This window comes from Podarcis filfolensis (genome assembly GCF_964270895.1).
Source record: "Podarcis filfolensis genome assembly, chromosome: Z".
In the NCBI taxonomy this organism is placed as follows: Eukaryota; Metazoa; Chordata; class Lepidosauria; order Squamata; family Lacertidae; genus Podarcis; species Podarcis filfolensis.
Window position 1 is genome coordinate 5,379,089 of NC_139617.1, and position 15,684 is coordinate 5,394,772.

At 46.2% G+C, this 15,684-nt stretch overlaps 1 protein-coding gene across 13 annotated transcripts in view; it reads right to left on the minus strand.

Moving 5' to 3' along the window:
- Nucleotides 1-2,636: 2,636 nt before the first annotated feature.
- The window catches only part of ATP11C (ATPase phospholipid transporting 11C (ATP11C blood group)), a 100,093-nt gene continuing 87,045 nt past the window's right edge, over nucleotides 2,637-15,684 (minus strand). For 4 of the 13 annotated variants that reach the window (XM_083595552.1, XM_083595553.1, XM_083595551.1 and 1 more), the window contains exon 29: nucleotides 2,637-6,185. In XM_083595552.1, coding sequence (XP_083451678.1) covers nucleotides 6,045-6,185 — 141 coding nt within the window. In that variant the 3' untranslated portion in view covers nucleotides 2,637-6,044. Of the gene's footprint in view, nucleotides 6,186-11,406; nucleotides 11,612-15,233; nucleotides 15,323-15,684 lie in introns of all 13 variants that reach the window. The other 9 variants (XM_083595545.1, XM_083595547.1, XM_083595549.1 and 6 more) reach the window with 4 other exon arrangements.

Genomic DNA, 15,684 nt, shown 5'->3' on the forward strand with positions numbered 1-15,684 from the left:
ATTATGCTGCTGCTTCTTTTTTCACATTAGAGGTTCGGAAATTTGACAAGCAGACACTGCCCTCATTCTTTTGAGAGAAAGTTACTATTATTTTTTGTTCTTATTCAAATAGGGTGGGGGTGGGATTTTGATCCTGTTTCCTGAAGAAGCTTTCAATCTATTGAAGCGATATACATAGCTGCTTCTCTACCCAAATTGGATTTAGAGTGGTGGTGTTCATTTTACCAAATACAGTCATGCCTCATGTTACGTTTGCTTCATGTTACGTTCTTTCAGGTTATGTCCCGTGGCAACCCGGAAGTACTGGAATGGGTTACTTCCGGGTTTCGCCGCTCGCGCATGCGCACACACAAAATGACATCACGCGCATGCGCAGAAGACCAAATCGTAACCCGTGCGCGCGCACAGACGCGCTGCTACGGGTTGTGCTCTTTTCATGTTGCAAACGGGCCTCCTGTTCGCAACCAGAGGTACCACTGTACTGCTACTCCAGTCTCTTTGTACTACTCTGCGTCCATGGTCCATGGAATACACCATGTGGCTGAGCCACTGTAGTACTTGTTTGAAACTGGAGTAGAAATACGTACTCTTTCCCCCCCACCCCCACTTAGTATTTTGCAGTTGAGCATCCCAATGTCCTGTTAAAATATGATTTTAGTTCCATCCTCCAAACTGCTCCTGGCTTTTGAACCACTGATACTTCTCTGGGTTTTTAAATATTGTTTTTTTGGGATACTGTTTTCTTTCATGCAGCTGAAACGCTGTGGAAACAGCCCTATATACAGCTGCAAAAAAGGTGAGAGAAATGAAAGGACACAGCAAGTGTTGCCTGTAGTCTTTCAAATACATTTGCAAAATTGCTAGACCCCCCCCCAAGAGAAATTGGCTAGCTGGCTGACCTGCAACCTAAAAATGGGGAAGAAGGGGAAGCATTTTTTCAATGCTTCTGTGCCGATAAGTGATTTTACCTGGCTGTTGACAAGAAGCTATTTTCAAGCTGGAAGATGTGATTATGGTCTGGGTCTGCAAGCCAAAGAGTAAAGTGAAGGGGGAGCAGCATTACCCACTGCCACCCACAAATGCTTTGCTAGGGTTGCCATATGTCTGGAATTTCCCGGACATATACAGAATACCGCATTCAGCAGCAGCGTCCAAGTGGAAATCAGCTAAATGTCTGGGAAAATCTGAACATATGGCTGCCCATGTCAGCAGTGCCGATTTTGCCAATTTCCCCTTAAAATAGCTCAAAAATGGCATTTTTGTGTGTGTGATTTGTGCTTATTACACAGAATAGTCAGGTTCACTTAAGACAGGGGTCCTCAAACTTTTTAAACGGGGCCAGCTCACTGTCCCTAAGACACTGTTGGGGGTCGGACTATACTTTGAAAAAAAATATGAACGAATTCCTATGCACACTGCACATATTTTATTTCTAGTGCACAAAAAAACAGGAAAAGTACAATATTTAAAATGAAGAACAATTTTAATCAACATAAACATATATATATATATATATATATATATATATATATATATATATATTATTTTGCCTGTGTCAGACCAATAAGTATTTCAATGGGAAGTATGGGCCTGCTTTTGGCAAATGAGATGGTCAATATCCGGTTCCATATTTGTCACTGCTAATCGTAGCAAGTGATGCAAGTGTTCATCAGTTAGTCTGGATCTGGTTGGAGATTTCAGATGTTTCATTTGGGAAAAAGTCTGTTCACAGACCTAGGTGCTGCCAAAGATGGCTGCAAATTTGAGTGCATGGTTCTGAGATTAAGATATGTCTCAGAGAGGAGCTTGATTTGAATGCGTCTCATTGAGGGTTGTGGGGAACCACAGAACTTAAGCTCCAGGGAGAAAAAATGTGGGGTGGAAATTCAGTAACTGCTCAGTCCCATTTCGGGGGCGGAGATTCGGATGAACCCATACCATTTATTTTTTCAAAGCCTGCCTCCGCCTGGGATCCTCTTGGATGGCAGGCAGACGTTTACTTGTGAGCAACCCGATGCTGAGTTTTCCTTGCGAGCAAGCGCGCCTTGGATCGCAGCCCAGCTCCCAAGCACTTTTCCCAGGACAAAAACTCGCTAGGATGATGGCAGCCGTCTTTTTCCTTGGATGCGATCCCCAGTGGCCCCAAGGGTGTTTCCTCATGAGTAAGCACTGGAGCCCTGCATTCTTTGTGAGTGACCTTCTTCCCCTTTTCCCTGCCTTCTGAGCATAGCTCACCATCGGTGTGGAGGCTTCCGCAGGCAACGGAGGGTGAGCCTGGCTGGAGGAGGTGGTGGTTGGGGCTGCCGAGCTGGGCTGCAAGGATAACAGGGCTGGATCAGGTGGAGAGGGCGGTGGAGCGCAGGGCGTGAGCGAGCAGCATGGTGGCTGGTGATTGAGAGACAGGCCTCAAGGCAAGGCAGGGCCAGGAGGGGTAAATCCTGACCCGCCTCTTTCCCTCCCGCCTGCTCTGCTTAAAGGCACCGTGGAGCAAGCTCTCCAAAGCGCTTTGAGTCTCCTCAATGTCTTTGCAATGGGTTCTGCAGTGGCTGGGCGGATTTATGACCCTGGTGGGCTGGATTCGGCCCGCATCCCATAGTTTGAGGACCCCTGACTTAAGACAACAAACTTCACCAAGCTCAATCAGAACATACCAAAGTTTATTGATTATTTCAAAACAAAACAAAAAAAGGTTTGTTTTCATAAGGAAAAAAAAGGAGCGAGTTGCATTCATAAAAGTTAACATTCACATTCCATTGTCATTATATAAAGCAACATGAACGTATAAAATTGCAGTTGAAGTGATAAAAATTAAGAATGCAGTCCTGCTGGGTTTTCGCAAGAAGCTGAAAAATGCATCTTAAAATCTGTATATATAATTTTACACCCTCCCCCCCCAACCCCGTATTTACAAAAACAAATGAACAAATGTATTTTCCAGAAGTTCTGCTTCAGATTTAAGTCAGGCAAGTTTCAAGATATTGACACAAGTCTCTTTGGACTGGTGTGGCACAGGTGCAAAGCTGAATTTAATTTTTTGTTTGCTTATTCCGTGTCACTGGCCATATGCGAAATTTCAGCAACAATTATATTGCCTTGGGAAGAGGGAGTGAAGCCACCAGCCACACTTAGCTGCTGGAAAATACAGAATGAAGTGCAGAGAAGGTTAGTATTGATTAAGGCCCGGTCTATGCAGAGAGCAGATCACCTGGGAAAACTGCAGCAGAACTATACCGTGTTAGAATGAGTTTCCCATGAAAAGGAGCACATCAGGGAGCTGTTTAGGCCATTTCTCTCTAAAATCCAGTTTTCCATGTGAAGCAAGTCTGACCACCATCCCACTGGAGGACACAATGGACGGGGATTCAATTGGGAGGTCCCCCATCTCCTATCTAAAGTGGCACAGTCCATTTTTAAGCACCCACCCCCATCTTTTCTGTGTTGTAGGCCAGACCAAACCCATCATTTTACAAATGGGATTTCAAAGGAGCCATCTTTCCTCTTTTCTTCCTCCAAGCCTCTGCATAAATCTCAATGAACTGCTAGGTTTACATTACTTTTGGGTGCACTGGACCCTTCAGTGGAGCTGAAATGAAACTGTCTCTGAGGTGGCTTGGTATTTCCGAAAGCAACAAAATGCAGAAACCATACTTTGGAAAACTTACCAAATTAATGTTACTTGGGGAGGGTGGGTGGATGGGTGATAAGCTTGAGGCTTCTCCTGACTCACTTTGAATAAAAAGCACCCCCCCAAAAAAAAATCAACAACGAAACCACAATAAAACCACCACACTCCTCGAACTAAAATAAATGGGAGGTGCAGAGTGAATCCTAATCACAACCACTAGGCAAAAGGCTGCCTGTAGGGAGCCTGCCATCCCCCAGGTGTTATGGACCACACCTCCCTTATCACTAGTCATGTGGGCTGGGGCTGATGGCAGCTATGGTCCAATAACATCTGGAGGACTTCAAGGTTCTCCTTCCCTGATACAGAGAACATTAGAGCTGAACATTTCAGCACTAGCACTGGAGAAGTCACAAAACAACTGATTGAAATATGCATATAAACATCCCTCCCAAATGGTTTGGCACTCAGGCTGCCTTTGGGACCTATCTGGACACTGCAGGTGAGACATGGATCAAATTAAGAACGGTTATTCCAAGAGTGGCAAGAACCGCACCACTGGTTTCATTCCCGAGAGATGTGGGTCATTGCCAGCCTCCCCACTAACATCTAGCAGTTCTCCAATACGTCCTTTGTAGGCACAGCGGAAGTGAGAAGTTCTGATTTACTGGCCCCATTGTTTTTTTTAAAGAGGTGGCAATGGGGAAAGAATGAGCAAAGGAAGACTGAACCTTGATTAAGTGCTGGGGAGTTTTAGGAGTAGCCCCAGTCGCCACATGCCACATCATCACAGGCTCAGATCTGCTACAAAAATGTTTTAACTGGACCATACATACGCCCTACTGTTGTGGAATTGCTTGCTGCTGGTGAATATCCTTTGCTTTGCATAGAAGCAATGTGTGAACCGAATCTTACGCTCTTTTAGCTTGAATCGTAAATTCCAAACCAGTTTTCTATAGGGCCTCTTCCACCGTTGCAGGAAGTGCTGAGGTTGTGGACAACACTCATGGTAGACGGAGGGGGAACCTGTGGTGCTCTGTGTCCACTGCATGTGCCCAAATGAGCCGCATCAGACACTACATGGCGGCAAACGCATGCACCCACCAGACACGTGCAGTTGAAGGCATGCTTGGCGTTGCACATGCAAAATAGCGCCAGGTGTCCACATTGAAAGGATTCTGCAGGGGACGTCTTTGAAACCTATTGTTGGAATTGGCCATTAAGATGCGCCACACTTTGGAGGAGATTGAAGGTGATGCGTCTCCTGCCTCCCTTCACAGAACAGAAGGGATAACAGTACAGGCTGTTTTAGGTTTTGCATCCCACACTCTTTCAAAAAAAGGGGGGGGGAGAGGGCTGATGTCTCATGGGTTGGACCTGCCACCCGCTCAACAGAATACGGAAGAGGAGGACAAGGTTAGCACAGCAAAGAACCCTTGGCTTGCATCCTTCGACGGTGCTTGGGACACTGACTTGAGCTTGTGAAGAAGTCATACATTCTAGGCATTGTGGCAACCTGCATCCAAAAGGCAGGTGCGCAAGCCCATCACAGCAGAAGTCAAAGCAGGTCAGAAAACGCAGGTCCCACATTTCCACACAGCCAAAGGACACCAATCTAGAGTTTGGGTGAGTGGGGGGAATAGGTGCATGTTCACTTTGGCTGTGAGATACCTGTTTGGTGGGAGAAGAGAGAGCCTGGACAAAGGACACATTTCAAAAAGGTGGGAATTAACCTCAGGTTTTGAGATGGACTGGGAGAATGGGTGCTTCAGTTGTTTTGTTTTCCAGGTATTCCTGATGGGTCGGATTGGATGGGAGAAAAAAATGGGGTGTGTTTTCTCTAAATGTCCACATTTTTCCTTTAAAAGGGTATGGCACAACTTTCTCATTAGAGGAACTGGGGTGGCGATGGGGGAAATTAAGATTCTGCCAACAAACATTGTTTATGGCTTAGCAACAGAATGGTTACCTACCAAAAATTCCTAGTGCTATTTTGGGGGAACTGTAACATACCTCTTGTGCTATATCTTTGGTTGGAGGGCGGGGGGACAGAGCCATACACAGCTCTTCCTCTTCCTTGGACAAGGGTGAAGATGGCTGAACAGAGGACAGATCATCCATCGCAGCGGGCAAAAATCTCACACAATTTTTGTCATCAAAACAGCAAGGTTGCTTTCTCAAAACTTGCATTAGGAAGGGGGAGGAACAGATGAAAAGGATGGCGCCCCCCTTTATGCTGATTTTTTTTTAAAAAAAAATCACAATGCAAACCAAAGGTCCTCTTAAAAACAAAAAAGCCAAAAAGCCTAACCAAAATATAGAACCATTTGTATTTTTCTTCTTTTTCTGGTGGGCCTGATTTGCTTCCAAGTGTTCATTTTTGACTCCGAGAGTGCTGTTCGTTTAGAACTGTGTGCTGGGGTTAAAATCTTTGCATCTGAAGTATCCTGAGATGGCAACGTTCTGCAAAATTAGTCACGGAGCTCCCTGGCTTTCCTTCAGCGGTGTAGCTGTTCCCCCGCGGTTTGTAGGACAACAGCATCGGCAGCTCCAGGGGGTTAGACTGTAAAAAAAGAAAAAAAGGGGGGGGGGAGAGACGGAGGGGAGGGGTTGGGAAGGAGGAGAGAGAAATTCAGCTTAAGTTGTTGTTGTCAACATGGACCAGGAAGGGAAAGAAACAGAGATAGCAGTGTGGCACCATGTCAGAAATCAAGGCTTAGAATTTGCAAGGAGTTAAAGAGCTACATGATTTGCAAAGGGGTTGGGGAGGGAAAATGCCAAACCAAATTCACAATTAAGCAGATAAGCGCTATGATTAGAATTCTGGGAGCTGTAGTTTGTTAAGGGTGCTTCCCCCCCCCACTCCCAGAGCTATACATCCCCGTGTGTTTTATCAATCAATCCCAGGGCACTCTGCAAATTGCAGCCCTGTGAGGGGAAACAGGGGTCTCCCAGCAAACCTCTACTCCCTTGGTGAACTACAGTTCCCACAGTTCTTTGGGGAAAGCCATTGCTCTTTAAAGTGGCATCCTAGTACTTTAGACGTATGCTGGGGATGTGGCTAGTGGGGTTAGCAGAGCATCATGTGCATTCAAACGGGTTAATTGTGCAACTCCGTTTAGGGAAGGACCTCCGCACAGTGCTAAAACACATGCTTCGCATGCTCCTTTGCTTTGCTGTGATTATCACAGGATGTTTCATGCCTCTGTGAGCAGCCACATCCCCTTCATGGGATGGGACGGGATTCTTTCATTCGCCAAGCTGAGGGGCAAGGTGAGGAGGGAACGCCTGAGGCTGCCAGAAAATAAAAAGCTTGGGTGCCACCTAGCGTTGAAGGGAAGGTTTGCTCTCTTGTTTTCTTCCAAGTATGAAATCTCACCTCACCTTTCTGCTAACCACGGCAGCTTTCCACACTGCCCACTTAACAAAGCTGCCTAGATATAAATGCAAGCTTTAGAGTTCTGTCTACAGTTCTTCATGTGCCTCTTCTTTGAGAGGTCTGGAGGGTGGCAAGACAAGAACAGGGCCTTCTCTGTAGTGGCTCCCCTTCCGTGGAATGCTCTCCCCAGGGAAGTTCGCCTGGTGCTTTCATTATACACCTTTAGGCGCCAGGCAAAAACATTCCTTTTTAACCAGGCCTTTTGGTTGATTTGATTGACATCCTAGGCCCATTTAAAATGTGGGGTTTTTTTGGGGGGTGTTATTGGGTTGTTGTTTTTATTTTGATTATGCATTTTGTGTTTTTATATTTTGATTTTATTCTGTGAAGATGCCCTGAGACCTGCTGGTATAAAGCAGTACTGTATATGAATTCAATAAATAAATAATAAATAAAGACAGTTCATTTTAAGGAAGATGTCACTGTGCAAATCTGCCTCACTGGTTTCCTTTGTGTTTATTTGTTTTAAGAGGCCATGGCGGAGCTATTTAACTTTTATGAGACTGATTCCTATCTGCTCTCTGATCAACAAATGATGGTATGCCATTTTATTGCTCAGTGCAAGTCACCCAAGTTACATTGTAGAATAACAGGGTGTCTTCCATGTATTTTGTGGTTTTATATCTTTATTTTGCTCTGTGAACTGCCCTGAGACCCTAGGTATGAGGCAGTATATTAATTCAAACAACAACAACACTCTAGAGGTGGGGAACCATTGCTGCTGAATAACTCCTATCTTCCTTGGCCACTGGCCATGCTTGCTTGGTCTGATGGGAGTTGTAAAGTTCAGCAACATCTGGAAGGCCAAAGTACCCCCGCCTTCCCATAAACTAATAGCAAACCCATGTTCCCAGGTACCAATTCTTACTTGGCCAAAACAGCACCATCCACACACAAGGAGATTCTCCCAGTTGGCCTGCAGTGACTGAACTCTGGTATTGGCCTCTCTCTTTCCCCACACTTTATATTTAACTGATGGGACAGACAGGAATTTCAGAAATTGTAACAGGGATGGAGCATCCTTGGGACTCTACTCAAGTCACTGTCGCTTATTTCTGACTTTGCACCTTCCTCAGGTGTTTCTGCCTGGCTGGAATGTGTCCTGAACTCCCATAACACCTCCCTGCTTGCCTGGATGGATAGAGAGGGCTGGGTGTAGAAACTAGAGTACGGCACAGATGGTGGCTTCATGTTCATTGCTCCACTCCCTTGTAGGGATGCTGGCCTAAGGAAAGCACAACCAGCTGAGGTTCACTAGGCCAATGTATTGGGTTGTGGCCAATGTAGAGCAGTATACTTGTTCTGCTGTTGGATGTCATTTGGCAGAAGGGAATACAAAAGCAGGGGGCTGGCAACTTTGCTGAACCATTTCCCACCAATGCAACTTTTGTGTTGGATTCCTCTGTTGTGCAACATTAAAACTCACCTGTCTGCAAATGCAATAATCCTTGCATTAACAAACAGAATGAAGTCCATTATTTATTATTGTTCTTAATTATCAATGGACATTCTTATAGTTGTGTTTAGCTGTTCTTGATTTGTTTTCCATTTGGAAGGCAGATTCTAGCGTTTTATAATAAATACATTTTAAAACAAACAAGTAAACAAGCAAACAAGCAAACAAACAAACAAACAAACAATGACTTGGTGCTTCATGCCCCCATATTATGTAACAGAGGAAAAACTTGAAAACAGAGATGACTATTATGGGCATGAAATGGACCATATGCATCTACAGGGCAATATTTTAAATGGAAGTAGGAAGGTGATTGGTTTGGCATTCTTCCCTCTTCGTTACATGTGGCAATTAACACACTTTTGAGAATCAAAAACATTTAGGAAGGAGTTGCGTGCAGTGTGTGAAGAATACACAACAGACACAGAATCCACAGACAGATGGACATGTTATTCTATATCAACAGGCAATCGAAGCCAGGTGATGTCAAAATACAGAGATTTTGCAAGTCTTATAGGAAGTCTTATTTTGCAAGTCAGATAGGAGCAGCATGCAGCTAGCAGTTAAACACCATCAAATCATTTAAACACCTCACAAGTGCAATGCCAGAATACTTGGGGAGTCAATGGAAGCCAGTTGTTCTTTCCTTCCAATTGAAATGTTCACTTCTGGAGTCACCAAGAAACCAACATGGATTCATCAATGCTTAAAACTGAGCACAATTCTCCAGAAACCTCTTGGGGCCCCACTGAAATCCACAGAGGCACTCAAGTCTCTGTGGTTTTTGGAGGACTGTACCAACTGCAAGTTTGATTAACTCCAAAAGAAGCTTCTGCTAGGGCTGGGGAAATTACTTCTTTGGGGAACGAGCTGGGATTCACCTCTCCCTCTGTGAAACTTGTAATGGCTATGGGGCTCGAAATGGGTTCTGACAATCTGCTCCACCTTAGCTTAGTGGTACAGGTCCAACTCAATATAAGCTAGATACCTGTGTTCCTTGCAAGCCCAGAAATATCAGACTCTGTATCTGTTGAGACACACAAGGCTCTACACACCACTTTGCACACTGGCACATTAAGTGCACTTAATGTAACAGAAAAAGCAATAGAAGTGGTGTCTGCCATAAAACCTGTGCAAGTGAACCCAACTGGAATAGAAGCCACACATCCCCCAATCCCAAAGGTCTCCAAGGCTTGGGTGAAAAAGGAGCTAACTATCCTCAAAAAGCAGCCTTCCTGTGTAACCAGCTGCTGAATAACTATCACCATACCAAGGTTCTTTCTAAAAGGATTAACGTACAAAGGCCACCGATATCCTAAACACAGTAACTACAATCTTGTGGCTCAGGATGTTGACAGAATGAACGAAGGCAAAATGAGTTGGGCTTATTAACATTTTTAAGGGGGGGGGAGGACAAACAGAAGGACCTTCTGCATAAAGAACAGATCCCACTTCCACTGGCTGTAGCTCATCTGCTAATTGCACAAAAAACTGGAAGGGTTTGGATAATTTGCAGTTGCCTGCTTGGACAATGGCTCTCATGGAACGTGGGGGGCAAGCCGGCGAAAAGAGGACAAGCCCCCTCTGCGCCGGCCCTAAATAGGGCAGCGGCCGGGAAGACGCGGCCGGGATTCCCCCGCTCACGTGAAGCCCGCAACCCCACCTCCTGGGCAGGCCAGAAGTGGCTTTGCCTGCTTGGACAATGGCTCTCATGGAAAAGTTGACTAAATGCTAAAAAGGCACTGAACGGACAGCAAATGGAAAATGATTCTGCAGAAATACGGCATGCCTGTACAGCAGGGGTAGGCAACCTAAGGCCCATGGGCCACAAGCAGCCCTTGGGGGTTGTTTAACCGGCCCACGAGCTGCCCCTGAACTGAGCCACCCGCTTGGAGAGTTCCCACGCACTGCACTAAACTGGCGCAGCGCAGGGACTCGCTTCCATGGCACCAGAAATTGTGTCTGCGCAGATGACGGAAATCACGAGCGCACGCACGATCTGGCCCATGGAGGGTCTCCGCTGGAGTGAACCGAGGTAAACCTTGCCAACCCCTGCTTTACAGCATGCGTATCAGAAACGGACTCAGGCGTGCAGTCTCCGGGGAATTATGGCAGGGCCTATTAGGCTAACTTCTGCACCTTATTCTCATGAGAGATGAGGATTTTTCCCTCCCCCTGTTATTGTATGGGGCTTCTCATGTTGTTATACTGGAAAAATCAAATGAAAGCATTTACAAAGTAAAATAGTAATAACAACTGCATGCAAATTCTGTCCATCCCTTCATCTGTGTACTTCAGTTTTGACAACAAAGGTTTCAGGGAACTGGGGATGTCTCACGGTTTTTATGGCCAGGGTTGGGGGTATCTGGCAACTCCCCTGGCTTTCATGGCTCCAGGAAAGAGAGAAGTAGCCACAGGTTGAGGGACCTGTGGACAAGGGCAACAAAGACCCAGAAGTGTGCAGAAGTTGAGAAGCAAACCAGGCTCCTCTGGCTTCTGGGCCTTTTTGCAGAAAAAAGATCCATGCATCTCCAAACACCTTCTAAACCTCAATCAAGATGGCCACAAAGCTTTTACTGAACGAAAAGCTTTCAGTGTTCTGGCCTGTGCTAGATATTAGGTTAAAAAGAGAAGAGCGGAACACCCCTCCCTCCCGCTTCTGGTTATCTTGCTTTTAATAAAAACATCTCCACTAAAAAAGAAGAAGAAAATCCAAAACTCCCAAATGGTACCCGAAACCCGTATGGCAGGCATTGTACCTGGCGATGTTTGGCAAGGAGGGTTGCCAGCCCCAGTGGCTGAGATTACAAGAATCACATTTTAATTGATTTCAGGGATCACTTGGTTAATCCATGCCTTCCCAGGCCCTAATTCTCGAGAACAGGATACCTGTCACAATACATTAGATTCGTCTGAGAAGGTTCTTAAAAGGAGAGGTCTGACTGACGGTCTGGTCGACACTGAACTGGCTGCAATCCTAGGGCGCCCTCTTTTCTGCAAAGGGTGAGGCAAACAGAGTATAAAGCACATGGAAATGCAACAGATGATCTGGGCAAAGCGAGGTTAACAAGGCAACGCAACTGAGCTCTGGAAGCTAAAATGGAAACGACAAAGGTTAAAAGGAAAGGGTGGCAGGGCAGGGGTGGGGGGTGGAGAGACAGCACACAACTTACTGTGAGAAAAGTGGACCAGTTTGTGAAGAGAAAAAAAAATCTCCTTCCCAGATATCAACTGAGAAGCATGTGGTTCATTTTCGCAAACTCCACTCAATGCAGCAGAGAAAGACTCACCCTATTGGCTTTCTGCTCCATTCAGAGTGTGGGGGAAATACAGCTTACATGCCTTCAACGACTGCCTGCTATCCCCCACCTGAGAGGCCTCACTGATTCTGAGTTCCATCTTCTGCAGGACCTGCCTAGTAAATTAACCAGGATTCTCTGTGTACTAGCCTCACGGGGCCCTTCATGGATTGGAGGGAACGGCAGGGTGCAACACTGGCCCCCATTATCACCTAGAGGTATGAAGCCTCTGGACTGGCCAGGCCTTGTAAAATGTATAGGCCACCAGCCACCTATAGAATCGTGGAGTTGGAAGGGACCCTGACAGCCATCTAGTTCAACCTCCTGCAATCCAGTTTGAAACCATACCAGACCCTGCTTAGCTCTGCAAATGTGCTGGAAGTTTTATTGCTGCAGTCTTGCGGTTGCCCGTTCCAGCTCAACAAAAAGGTTCATGTCTATATACTGTACTTTGTTCCTGTCTTAAGTGTATATCGAAAAGGCGCCTAAGCATCATTAATGCAAGCACTAGCCTAAGCTTAGGGAAAAAGCTGTTCCACTGTACAGGGGCCACCACAGAAAAGGCCCTCCCTCTAGTGACCGCTGGCTATATTCCCATAGGCTTCGGCATGACAAGGCAGGCCCCACCAAGTAGTTGTAATGGGGGAGAGCTTTTTTTTTTTTTTTGCCCAGGGGGCCAGGTATTCATCTTCTGCACCCTGGCGGGGTAACTTTGTCAGGTGGGTGGGGGAGATGTTGCTCTGTCAAAGGGGTGGGGGAGATGTTGCTCAAGCAGGTTTGAACTCCCTGTGTGTTACCTGATGGGCAGGGAGTTCACCCCTGCTTTGTGCAGGGCTTGGCTGAGCCAGCCAGTTCCCAGCAGGCATTCACTAGCTCACCTGAAATGAAAAGGGTTGAACTCCCTGCATCAGCAGACATGCAGGAAGTTTTCTCCTGCTTTATGAAGCTGCGTCTTTACCAGCCCAACATCTGACACAAGTGTGATTTAGGGGGAATCTGCCTCACAGGCCAAATGGGGAGGCCTGGTGACCCAAGTCTAGCCCATGGGCTGAAGGTCCCCCCACACCTGATGAACAGCAATGATACCTGAAGTGGTGCAAAAACAAATTAAGACATTATAGGTCAGTACCAACACCTGGCCCAGTAGCTTATCTACAATCCGTGTTAATTCCTTTAAGAGTGATATGCTGCCCCAGTAAGTAGCTTAGCGGCTGAATTTTCCATTATCTTGCAGCTTCCTGACCAGCCTTTAACAAAACTGAGTAATAATAATAACAACAATAATTTTATTATTTATACCCCACCCATTTGGGTGGCTACCAGCAGAACACTAAAAACAGAATAAAACTTCAAACATTAAAAACTTCCCTAAACAGGGCTGCCTTCAGATGTCTTCTGAATGTCAGGATAGTTGCTTATTTCCTAGAGACCTGATGGGAGGGTGTTCCACAGGGCGGGTGTCACTACCGAGAAGGCCTCCTGCCTGGTTTCCTGTATGGAACTATGTTATGGAGCTATGGGTGGCATTTTAATAGCATATATACATTTATTTTTGCTAGGATTTTGAATACTGCGCAATCCTGCCCTGCAATCATCAGATGAAGGGCAGTCTAGGAATTAAGCTAATAGCACTAAAGTAAATGGGGTGTTAGGGGAGGGGTTGTACCTCCTGTGGGGGAACATATCATGCTGTTTCTGGGGTAGTTCATCCCCCCCCTCTGCTCAATTTTACCCATGGACTGCCATCTGTCCAGATTTTAACTTGCTCTGAACTCATTTTAAGATGTATTTTAGCTAACTGATTGCCTGTTTTTATGTTCTTTGTATACTGCCTTAGTTTCATGATGTTAGCCGCCCTGAGCCCGGCTCTGGCTGGGGTGGGCAGGGTACAAATAAAAATTTATTATTATTAGGGGTTCCTAGAAGGCATCAGCATGTGACAGTGTCCACACCCTGAGAATGGCTTCGACCGGCCAGCAAAACCAGGTGAGGGCAGCTGATGGGTTCCGAACCCTCAGTGAGATAGGGACTAACTCATCAATCTGGGAAGGAAAACTCTTGATCCTAAACCTCTGCTGCCTTGTGGGATAACTCTGGGTGAAGAAAAGGCTAAGGAGTAAACCCTACACTAATCCAGAGTGGAGTCCCTAAGATGGTTGGGTGGCACCTTGTACACCTCCTTCTGGCAACTTCTGCAGCCAAGCTGGTGCCAAATGTCTTGCTCTGCTTTTTCCTGGACCACATCAGGGAGGCTGAGGGAGGTGAGGCTTGTTGCTTGGGCAGCCCAGGGCCTCCATGTACACTGCCCAGAGGTCACTCTGGTGATGCTAGTGCAGCAGAAACAACATGGGAGGCAGCAGTTATGAGTTACTGGCAGACGCTGTACTTCTTCAGTGGTTTGATTTCACCCCCCCCCCCAGGTGCGCCCCACTGTCTCTCGAGACAGATCCATGCCAACAACAAACTAATGCAAATTTTAAAAAAAGTGTTTCCCCACCTTCAGTCTGAAATGGTACCTTTACATTATCTTCCGCCCTGGAGCTCCACCACTGCATCCCATTGAAAGGATTGCCTGGCAGCTGACCTGGGTGAGCTGACTCCACCAAAGAGGGAGCGTGGAGGCAGGGAGAAGGAGAAAACACTGGACAGGCAGGGGTAATGGTCCTATCTGTGGTATTTGCTTTAGCTTTTGTATTTCCTCCAAGGAGCTCAAGGTGACGCACTTGGTTCTGTTATCTCCATGCTATCCTCAACCCACCAACCCTGCAATGGAAAATCGTAGAAATGTGGAGTTGGAAGGGACCTTGAGGTATCATCTAGTCCAACTTCATGCAATGCAGGAATATGCAGCTGGCACACACAGGGATTGAACCTGCAAACTTGACATTGTCACTACTATTGTCAGCAACTACTAGGCTGACAGGTGGTGACTTTATGTGTAAAGTGCCTTGAGTCCCATTGGGGTGGAAATAAATTGATAATGATGATTAAGTTGATGATACTGGTTACTGGCCCAAGGTCATCCAGGGAGATTCCTGGCGGGAGTGGGGATTTGAATGCAAGTCTAATACCCTAACCATTACACCACCACTGGCTCTTCCATGGATGGTTCAACCACACAAGCTGCTCAACGCTGGCAGCTGCAATCTCCAAGCAGTCAGCTTCAGAGCCTTGTCAGGCACAAAGACAGCTGGGCTATTGGGGAGGGGGAAGATTGGGATGCCTTTGGAGAAGGGGAGAGATGGAACGACAGGAGGAAGCAATGCACAGTGAAAAGCAGAAATGCAAGGAGATGCATCTTCAAAAAGAAAAGGCAAGACACACACACACATATTATCAAGGAGATTATATGCGTAGAGAGAAAGGAAAGCAGCTAAGTGGCTCAAGGGCTTCCAATTATTAGAGAAGAAAGATCACCTTATTCATTCAGAGAAGCTGTGATTGCTGGAAGTTTGAGAGAGCACGAAGATAGTAGACGTTCCCGAGGAAGGAAGGCGCCTCGTTACCTGGTTCAGAAGGGCACAAAAGAAAAAAGGAGGAGATTTCAAAGAGGCAGGGAGGTAGGTGGGGGCAGAAAGGAATGCGGGGACAGGTGGGGGGGGAGCAAGAGAGAGAGAAATTACAAATGAATTTTCCACTCAAATACCTCCTCAACATGGGGGAAGGCGCTGTTAATAAAAACCAGGGAGAACAGAATATGTTGAGATAGAGAAGCACTGAAGAGTTAGAGACAAGAGAGCAGCAGTTTTTAGACAGGAAGACTTGGGGAACAAAAGCACAGCGACTGAAGCTGATTTGTTCTGAAATAGGCCAGAGGGAGGAGGGGAGGCTTTTAAAAAATCAGTTTATCCAGAGCAGGCAAAAAAAA